The 10,170-nt window shown below is 41.5% G+C and overlaps 1 protein-coding gene across 4 annotated transcripts; it reads right to left on the bottom strand.

Annotated features, from left to right (window-relative positions):
- Window positions 1-2,041: 2,041 nt before the first annotated feature.
- On the bottom strand, window positions 2,042-9,952 carry nr2c1 (nuclear receptor subfamily 2, group C, member 1). 4 transcript variants are annotated; one of them, XM_070831161.1, is made up of 14 exons: window positions 9,751-9,952; window positions 7,151-7,281; window positions 6,660-6,893; window positions 6,425-6,503; window positions 6,145-6,324; window positions 5,903-6,053; window positions 5,287-5,383; window positions 4,746-4,930; window positions 4,218-4,371; window positions 4,001-4,122; window positions 3,685-3,827; window positions 3,345-3,482; window positions 3,072-3,177; window positions 2,042-2,909 (listed from the first exon to the last, which is right to left on the bottom strand). In XM_070831161.1, exons 2-14 carry the CDS (start codon window positions 7,220-7,222, stop codon window positions 2,738-2,740), a joined length of 1,833 nt encoding a protein of 610 aa, XP_070687262.1. In that variant the 5' UTR covers window positions 7,223-7,281; window positions 9,751-9,952; the 3' UTR covers window positions 2,042-2,737. The 4 variants fall into 4 exon arrangements, with proteins under 4 accessions (XP_070687262.1, XP_070687259.1, XP_070687260.1 ...); XM_070831158.1 differs by having other exon boundaries at window positions 4,746-4,933; window positions 9,751-9,951; XM_070831159.1 differs by lacking the exon at window positions 9,751-9,952 and adding an exon at window positions 9,558-9,637 and having other exon boundaries at window positions 4,746-4,933.
- Window positions 9,953-10,170: the final 218 nt, after the last annotated feature.

The following is a 10,170-nucleotide window of genomic DNA, read 5'->3' as shown; positions in this document are numbered from 1 at the left end:
ATAACTAGTGGAGTAAAAAGTACAATATTTCTCTCTGATATGTGGAGCAGCAGAAATACAAAGCAGCATAAAATGGAAATAATGATGTACAAGAAGGCTACAAGTTATTTTTCAGCGGAGTCGCTTAATTAACACTAACGGTGTAAAAACACATTTCCAAACAGTTTTCATAATTCAAAAAAGAGCCACAAGAATTGGAGGCAAAAATATGTTCCAAAAACCAACGTAGCCACTGTTTAGTGTATTAAAGGCTCGAAAATTCAGAGAATGGGCAGATTTTAAAACAGTATAAATTATTTATAAAGTCAAAAATCTTTCCATCTGTTGAAAATCCTCCTTCTACAGTTTTGATAAGTAATTGTTTTGTTGTTTTATGTGTAATTACTCACAGTTTCTTTACTTTAGTGTATGTTTGATTGTCTCCTATAATACTGGACGAAGGCGAGATGCCATTTGCTTATTAAGTAAATATAAGAGATTCTTGCCCCTTTTAACAAAACCAGTTTAGTCGCTTTGTTATGCATCAATTTCACTCAAGCAGTCAAACCCAATGCCCCACGAGGCCATGGGAGCAGCCCAACTGGCCCTTTCACTCACATTCATCCAGCCTGGAATGAACTAATCCACCTAGCTGTGAACAACAAAAAGCCCACGTTGCATCACAAATTGCTTTGCCTTTATGGCTACAGACAGTAAGTGTTTATTCTTGCAGCCTGCAATCAGAGACATCATGAGAATCCTCTTTGTTTTTACAGACTGTGCAAGTAGTGCACTTACACCGACATGCATTAACTTCTGCAGTTCAAAGAGGGCAGGTCAAGTGATGCAGTGGAGACTCACATGAAGAAGCCATTGGATATGCTGGACAATGGACTTCTAAAAAACAGCAGCAGACAACATCATTCATCTGGCCATCAAGTTTTAATGCTCTATCAGCACCTTTAATTAGCAGGACACCGGGTAACTACAGTAAAAGAAATCTTAGAGTCGCTGCCCTCTGTTCACCCATATCCACAGGGCCTTAATGAAAAATTGATTGGCCAATAACAAACATTGAAAGTCAAGTCCCTTGCACGGCACCCTGCAACATCTTCCACCTTCACGTCACTTGACACGAAGCACGACAATAAGTCCCTGGGGTAGGATACAGATTTTGCATTATTAATTCAGAAGGAACATGTAAACAAGCTGCTATGTTTATAGAAGCAGGTGCAAGTTCCAAGAACATGATTACAGAGCTTTCTGGATTTGTTTATTGAAACTCAGACACTCATCAAGCCCAGAACACGCTGCATTTGTTTTCCGTCAGCTGCACACTTTAACTGTAAAGTTGTCCAGACATCTCAGTAAATCTGCATCTAGACTATCCTAAAGCAGGCTAAATTGTGGATTAGACAAAGCTGTGCTCACCCCTAAAATCAGATGTTTGTGTATATGGGGACAGTTTTGCTGCTACCGGGTAACTTGAACTTGGTAAACAGGCTCCGTATTTGCTTTTCTGCCTTAAGGGCGACTTCTACTGACAAAAGTGGATTAGCTTGCCAAACCTGTCAACTGAAGAATGTTTATCCCTTTCAATATTGTGAATACTCCATTGATGTCTCTGAATGCTTAAACTGATTACCTGCCACAGAATTGACGTAGGCCACTGTCAGTTATTGTTCTTGTATTTAAAGGGTTTTTGCAACAAGGACATGCATGCGAAAAATGCTACTTTCTTTTTAATTAAGAGGCTCAGTCAACTGGACCTGTTACAAAAATAGTGCCTGCAACAGTAAATGCTTCCCCTCTGTCCATCCACACAGAAAGCCTTTTATAGTGCAGACTGCTGACGTCCTAATTTATTCTAACATGACTGAGCATGGGTGCAACACAGCATATTTTAGATTGGTTGGTAGTCCAGCTGCTTTTCAAATACGGGCACAAAAACAAAATTATGTGAGAAAGCATTCTGGGCCTGAAGAGCTACACTTGAACCAGCTCCACCTATTCTTACTGACAATCAAAATAAAAGCTCAGTTGTGTAAATAATCGAGAAACGTGACTGAAAGGTGTTTTTATTTTCAAATGACTTGACCATCATTTTCCGTCCACATCAATTTGTCCAAAAGTTGGAATCTGTGAATTACCAAGTGCTGCCCATCATAGCCTTCTTGGTGCATTCTATACACAAATCTATATACACAATTACTTCAGATCCACATGGTGTCAAATATTTGACAACTGATGCTGCCCGATCCTTTGGACTGGCAAACAATTAAGAAATAAAAGGTTATAACCTTTTGCAATAACAACATCTCACAAACCAATTCACATTGACAAGTTTTTCCTCATAATTATTAGAAATAAAAAAAGCATGACCACGTAGTAAAGCAGTGAAAAACAAACCATCCTGATTCCTTCAAAGTACAAACATGATCTGCAGAAAAAAAGGAAACGCCTGGGGGCAATGAAGCATAAAATACTATGTACAATAAAAAGCGCAATCTACTATGCAGGTTTCAGAGGTTCATTCCTGAATGGGCAGATACGGGCAGGCTCGCTTGCCTCATGAGCTGTGCTCCGCTGACTGGTTACTGAGGAGTCAGGTCGGAGCAAGGTGAGAGTGAAAACAGAACTCCTCCCATGGGATGCTGTGTCATAAATACAGTATGTCATGACCACTTAGTGATCGCTCTGATTGGCTGGCTATCGTGTGTTCACAGTCCAATGTTGCAAATAAGAATGGCACAGTGTGTCAGACCCCAGAGACCGCCTGGCTATTATAATCAGTGGACTCCATTTTGAGGATGTAAGGGATGATGCTGTCGATCTGCACATTGCCAATGAGCCCAGCGAAAAACAGCTCCTCGGTGACAGCTGCACTGATCAGCCTGAGGGCAGGAAGACGCAGCAACAGCTTGGATAACCTGACAACGACGAGAAAGTAGGCATAAAATACATGCATGGTACCGCATCAATACATCAATGATATCATTATAGTTGTCTATAAATATAAAGCTATTCTGTGTTAGTAGCACATCCTCATCTTTAAGCTGGCAATATTGAGCACAGAGGTAAAGCCTACTGACCGATAAGAGTCTTCTGGATAGGTCCTGGTTACATAGTCCTGCAGCTCCATATAGGCCTTCTCCTGAAACCGCTCAATCTGTGGGGTGTTATCTATGCCTGGGTGATCTGGTACAACATAAACACACGCACACAGTCAGGCATAAGTCTCTGCACATTTGGCCCTCTGTAAAACTCTGTGTTCAGAATTTTCCTCTAAGGATTCTGCCCCAACAGGAAAACAAGAACTTGAAAATGTAATTTCTATATTGTAAACTGGCCAGTTGTCTACGCACCAGGGCTAAAGAGAACGATGGCTTTGAGGTAGGCATATTCATAAGAGTCTGGCGTCAGCTTGATCATGCTGTTGCAGAACTCCTGCATCCTCCAGATGTGCTCCATTACAAGTTTTACTCGTTCTGGGGACAACTTCTCTGTGGGAGACCAAAAAAAAAAAAAACAGAGGGGGGGTGTAAAGCTGAGCATCAGTATAATTTTTTTTTTCAAAAACTGAGCCAAAAAAATAAACATGACAGATCTCAAGTAATGCATGGCATATTTTTTTCCCTTCACAACATACTTGAAAATACTGTTTGCCTTTGCACTTGCAGGCAGCCAACAGCAGAGCCCTCCTACCTTCCTGTAAGCTGGTCTGCAGATGGTTGATAATGGCACTTAAGATGGTTCCAACATTCATAACATTGGAGCACTGTGCCAGACCCAGGGCAAACAGTTCATTCCAGCAGGCTTTCATCAAGTTAATGTCATTGTCTTGACCACTGTAATATAAAATAAGATTCATTTAAATATATTACAGAGCACTGAGTGGCCACACAAAGGAAACCTCACTTTAATGTAATTTTATAACCATCATATAATGATACAGGTCAAAGCCTTTATTCAAAAAAGGTGCATTTATGAAACAATGAAGAACCTTGTGACTAAAGCTTACCCGAGGGTTTGGAAGGCAGGAATAGAGCGTGCCCAGTGCATAGAGAGAAAAAGTAGCCGGGAAGCTGACTCACAGATGTAGTTGACATTGAGGTACTCTGGCACAGGCAAAGGCATCATAAGCTGTATGAACAAATGTTGAAAATGTGTAACTCGGTAAAACACAAGTAGGGGTTTTACTCTCAGTGTGATTTCATCCTGTGGGTCAGTGGCTGTACCTTGAAAGGGATATGGCTGTCAGAGAGTATGGGTCCCTCCAACTCCACCACAGGACCTGATTGGTCCCCTGACATCAGCTGCATTGTGGCCTCCAAGGACTCTCCTGCTGAGACTTCACCAGGGTGCAGAACTTTGGCCAGGGTGTCAAAGGCGCTAACGATATGCAAAATACGATGAGAAAAGGTTTATATTTATAAAGATCCACATGTTTTTATGTAGACATCTAATATATTGTCATGCACACAGAAACAGAAAATATCGGAGACAACTCAAAGCACGGCAGTGAACCCTTGACATACGGTGCATTTAGAATTGACTATGGGTGAATCTAATAAAGTCTTTAAGAGCGGAGTCAGAAACCACATGGCCCTTCAGGAAATTCTATTAAAGCTTGGAGACACAGAAAGAAACAGCCCCTGGGTCTCTGCCTAGTGCTCCTCCAGATCTCCGATATACACATCAACTTATTCAGCAACAACTACGAATCAGTATCAAAGCCTCTTGATTCTTTATGACATCTCCCTCACCGAGTGATATCACTTGCAGTTTGCTCATCTCCTTGGATGTCTGTCATCGAGCTGTCCCCGTTGCTAAGCGTTTCAACTCCCATCAGATCATTGCCGCTGTCACTCGCCTCCCTGGTCTTGTTGAGGTGGGCGAGGGATGTCACCACATTTGCCAGCGTGCCGAGGTCACCTTGAGATGGGTCGTCCTGCTGAGGGAGTAACGGTCACTATCAAGTGTGTTTCATAACCACAGAAGTTTGAGTTTGTTTACACTGCTCGGTCACCGGTTAGCAAAACATAGCTTATCAAGATTATCACTGAAGTTCCTGCAGAAAAAATGACAAGGACGGAACTGTCGAGCGGGTGTTAGTCACTCTGTGCAGATCTAAATGAATGAACGAGCATTTAATCCTTTCTTTATTATAAATTATCAGTCTGTAACAAGCATTTAAAACACCCAATACTCTCAAGGGCTTTCATATTTAAGATCTGAAGGGCTAGTTAGGAATGACATGTCAGACTTCAGGCTTGTTTCACAGTCATTTGACCACATCAGTGTTACCTTGTCAGGAGATGCTGGAATCAAGATGGTGTTTTCCAGCTTGGAGAAGGGTTGCTGGATGTTGAGCAACATGCTTGACTCAAGCAAACTTGTAGACCTAATGTTAGAGATTTAACATGTCACATATCACATCGCATTATGTAATATAGAACCATGCAATGTACAATGTAAAGTCATTACTCAAAATCCTCTCAGTTTATTAGTTACACGTGTACAATTTAACTGCATTCAAACCAATCTAACACCCATCTTTCTTAAGCCTTTAATGACAATTAATAAAGACAAAGTGTCAGAGGGGTGCTGATTCAACTCTATGGTAATTCTTGAGGCCATAATTAGTGGTGTTGCTGGACTGGACTACATTATATTGAGAGATGTTTCTAGATTCCTGTCTCTGTCATGTATGCGAGTGGGAAAGACAAAACACGAGCAACAACCTTCAATATGCTGCAGTCCAACAGAACCCCATAGAGTTATTAGAAATGTAACGAAGATATAAAACGAAGATACTGTTAATAGCAGGGACATTTATTATGTTGTTAGACTGTACAGGGGAATCTAATAAACTGATATAATCATTCGATTGTTAATATGTTAATATGTTATGTGGCTGTACCTAGCAGTTTCCTTGTCAGATACAAAAGTAGGTGTGGCAGCCAGAGGGCTACACAGGTTCTTGCGGATGTAGATCTTCTCAGTGGAGGCTGCACAGTTGACGGATTTCTCTCTGGTGGTCACTTCAACAGGCTTCCTCTCGCACTGCACAGCTAAAGACAAAACAGAGGCATCAGATTTTATTTATACAAGTCCTAAATAACATATTTACATCTGTATATACAGAGTACGGCAGTCTCTTACAATCCTGCTTCATGCCCAGAGCTATGCAGCGCTGCAGTCGACAGTACTGGCAGCGGTTTCGGTGGAGCTTGTTGATGGCACATTCCCCGGACCCCCTGCACGTGTACACTAGGTTCTTTCTAATGCTGCGCTTGAAGAAGCCCTTACAGCCCTCACAGCTGACAGCTCCATAATGACGCCCTAAAAGGGGAAAGAGAAAAAGGGAAGGGTTAGCAAACGCTTCCACATTTGTGTTGCTGAAAAAATAATATTGCTGTAGCAAATCAAACTCAGTTCCTACCTGAGGCCTTATCCCCACAGACAACGCAGTACTCCACAACCGGCTTCCCAATAGACTGGTCTGACCCCTCAGTCACAAACTGACAAACAACCCGAGACAATGGAGTAATTTAATACAGCAAACACTGCAATAAGTTTAGTCTGACTAAACATGTTCATGCTTCAGTCATAAGACCCTTCAGTAACTTGTTTATCAAAACAGGCAGAAAGAAGTCATTAATATCCTCGGGTGATACCTGGATCTGCTGCCCAGCCAGTTCAGGGGAGGCAAACAACAGCTGGTTAACCCCAGAGCCGTCTGGAGTAGTGAGGATGACCTTGTTGGGCGAACCTTCCTGCTTGGCCAGGATCACCTTCCCACCAGGGGAATAGTCAGCATTTGCTAGGATAAACTGCTGCTTTCCAGGGGAAGATGGCTCAAGTGCTGTGACGATCTGGATCTTCTGGCCTGTTTGCTGATCTGTTACAATCTAATAGGAATACAAAAAAAATATCAAAACATGAGGGGGTGCTGACTGTATATGCAGGAAGAGCGTGGGAGAAGAAAAACAGTGCTCGTCATATGACTACTCACAAGAAATTGTACAAATATGAGGCAGTGCTTGGTTTTGCTGTCAGCTATTCTTTGATTTTGGACCTAATTTTACCCTCGCTATGTGCAAATTGTGCGCATGTTTATTTACACACAAAACACAATGACAGTGACAATGGCAGGCAGTCACATCACCTGGATTCTGTGTCCTAACGCCATGCTGTTGTCTGTTGACACAAGTTGAATCCTTTGAGTCTGTCCATCCATTCTGATACTGCACCTTCATCCACTGCTCTTCACATCAGTTCCCCATGAGGCATTCAGGCCTGTAGGGAGAGCAAATGTTTTACTGTATGTTTTTAATTAAAGCAAACATTGCATCATGTGAAAGTGTACCTTCAAGGATAAAGGCTGACTTTATTCTATAATTCTGATACTGTCATTAAATTCTCTATATGATACTCGTCCATACTCTCTAATCCCCCTCCCTGTCTGTGTGCTCAGTCCAGTCTTTCCCACTGAATTTTAATATATATAATATAATACAGGAGCATGTAATCTAGTGCAACAGTCAGGCCCAATTATGTTTCTATGTCTCTGCACCAGCAACAGCCATGTGTTGTCTGTCCGTCCCCCCAGTTTCAAATTTGGCACAAATGTCCACTTGGACTCAAGAAAGAACTGATTATATTTTGGTGATCAAAGTCAAGGTCACTGTGACCAAAGAAAACATGTTTTTGGCTATAACTGAATATTTTGTTTATAGATTATACAAAATTCCACATAAATGTCTAATAGAATAAAATGAGAAAGAGATTACATTTAACATTTAAAAAGGTCAACTTCACTGTGACATCAAAACATTCTGCAAAAAACACTTCTGCAGCTGTTATTAAACACCATAAATCAGGAGCAGATTGTGATATATTTCACATTTGTTTGAATACTGAATAGGTGACACTAATCTTTGGACAATCAGCGATAATCTTGAAACTGTGGTGATCATACAGATCTGTCCCTTCCTGAGCAGGGCTTCAGTGTTGTGAGTCCAGTCCAGTTTTTATGATCTGGACCCCAAAGGTACTTGTATGAGTCCACCCTCTTCATTTGCTCTTCCTGGATGACAACCAGGACAGAGGGCCCCTATTCCTCCGGAAGTCCACCACAAATTCATTGGTTTTGCTGGAATTGAGCTGCAGGTGACTGTTGTTGCACCATGTGATAAAGCTCTCTGTCAGTCCTCTGTACTCCTCTGTAAAAACAGGCGCTAAGTGAATCCTGCATGTTTCTCACTGGACATTACTCAGTGGAATCATACATGTCAATATGGTGATAACTTCCATTTTGCCAAATAATTGACTTAATACCTTTTATTAGCTTCCCTTAAAGTGTTCACTACATGTATTACAGGAGTCTGGACAGACATGGATGTAAACTGCAACTTGCTGGAGTGCTACACACACACACACACACACACACACACACACACACATCTGGACAACAGTGAACAATAAGAAAATACATAGAATATCACCAGCCTTATTACCAATTGGAGTTTTGAGTTCCATGTTTAATTAAGATCCGATAAAGCATTTGATACATTTTTATCTCATTTCTAAAGAGGCTTTTTTTCTCCCAATATACTGATGTTTGCGGCGATATCTAATTCAATATTATTTCCTATATAATAAATGTATAACAAACCTGTTACACAGCTCAGGGCTGTTATCAGGATGATCGCTAAGAGCGAACAAACCTTACAAACAGTACAAAAACTAACATTACAACTACTCTAATGCCTCTCGTTTAGTCGTCCACCTCTCCCTTAGGCTAACGTTAACGACATTAAGAGTTAACCACATCGAAGTTAGCTTGATCTGCAATAAACCAACAATTATAAAGCAACATGGATTTCTGATTTATTGACGTTACACTGTGTGTCACTAAACTAACTAATGTTAGTTTTTTGGCCTGTGCTAACCAATGTAGCGTTAGCCGGCGCTAGCTCGAAACTGTGTAATGGTGGCCTCGTTATAAAATACAGCTTTAAATCACTGTAAGATGACAACGGATGAGCGGCACAGCTGTTCTAGTAACACAAACAAGCTCTTGACAGCCAGCTATTTAAAATCGATACGGAAGATAAAGGTATTTCTTTTCCTGTGGGTGAAAGGTCAACATTGAAGGGTTAAAGCATGCTAGGGTTCAGGGCCCATGATGCCGAATCGCAAACTCAACGGCGGGACTTCTGCTTTGACAACTGGGCATAAACCGCATTAATTCTTGCACTGGACTTCCACATCAGACGGCTATTTCACAATACAGCTGAGGATTCAACACTACGCCACGCCGCTTCTCACATTTAGACTCAAAACAATGATGTGGCTGCTTAGTTTACGGAGAGCGGCTAGCGACGTAGCACGGCAGCTAACATCAGTTAACAGTAACAGGGTTAGCTGACGCGGCTAAGCTTGTAGGCTAACTTACACGTTTGTTAGCAGCATCAGGGTTGCCGAACGGCTGCTAACAGCTACACGTAGATATGCAACGTTGGTCAGAGAACCAGATATGCAACCACAGACATATCAACATTATTACATACTTGCGATGTCGATTTTTGCTATGCGGTGAGCTCCGGACGACAGTGCTAACAAGCTAGGTTAGCTTGTTGCTAGCTTGTAGCTAATGGCTGCTTCCCTGCTGTAGCCCTACTGAACACTCCCTTCCTGTGTTACTGGCCCCTCGTGTCTCTTCCATGAGGCTTTCATGCGTCCACATTAGTAAACATTACTTACCTGCCACGCTGCGGTAAAGTCAGATGATGTATTGTCCTCAATAAATTAATATTTTAACTGTTTGCTGCAGTTGGTGGGAGGGTCAGAGTTCGTGACCTTTTTTTCATCAATAAACCACTTTCGCACATGCGCAGTCAGGTAGTGGGCCGCGGCGAGTGTGTGAAACTGTCAGTGTCATTTTCTTCTCACTTGACTTCAGGTCTTCTGTCATAAAAGTAATGACCAATTTGTGACAGTCAGTTAACACAGTATATATTTAGGTAAGTTATTATTATTGATAATCCCACTTAAAGTCATGAAGTTTCCAATGAACGGAGAAATTTTTACATTCGCAGTACCTTTACTGACTGTCCAGACCTTTACTAGCTGTTGATTAGCTGTTTAACTCATGTATTCATTTTATCATTACTGTACATCTAC

Source organism: Pempheris klunzingeri, chromosome 5 (genome assembly GCF_042242105.1).
Source record: "Pempheris klunzingeri isolate RE-2024b chromosome 5, fPemKlu1.hap1, whole genome shotgun sequence".
Lineage (NCBI taxonomy): Eukaryota > Metazoa > Chordata > Actinopteri > Acropomatiformes > Pempheridae > Pempheris > Pempheris klunzingeri.
The sequence above is the reverse complement of the archived record's forward strand: the minus strand, read 5'-3'. Positions and strand labels throughout refer to the sequence as shown.

What these genes read in the sequence shown, in the direction of transcription:
- nr2c1 (XM_070831158.1), bottom strand. Translation starts at nt 7,222, where the DNA reads ATGGATGGACAGACTCAAAGGATTCAACTTGTGTCAACAGACAACAGC. An exon ending in TCTGGGCATGAAGCAGGATT is followed by an intron (nt 6,054 to 6,144) that starts GTAAGAGACTGC and finishes TTTTGTCTTTAG; the next exon opens with CTGTGCAGTGCGAGAGGAAG. An exon ending in ACAGCCATATCCCTTTCAAG is followed by an intron (nt 4,123 to 4,217) that starts GTACAGCCACTG and finishes TTGTTCATACAG; the next exon opens with CTTATGATGCCTTTGCCTGT.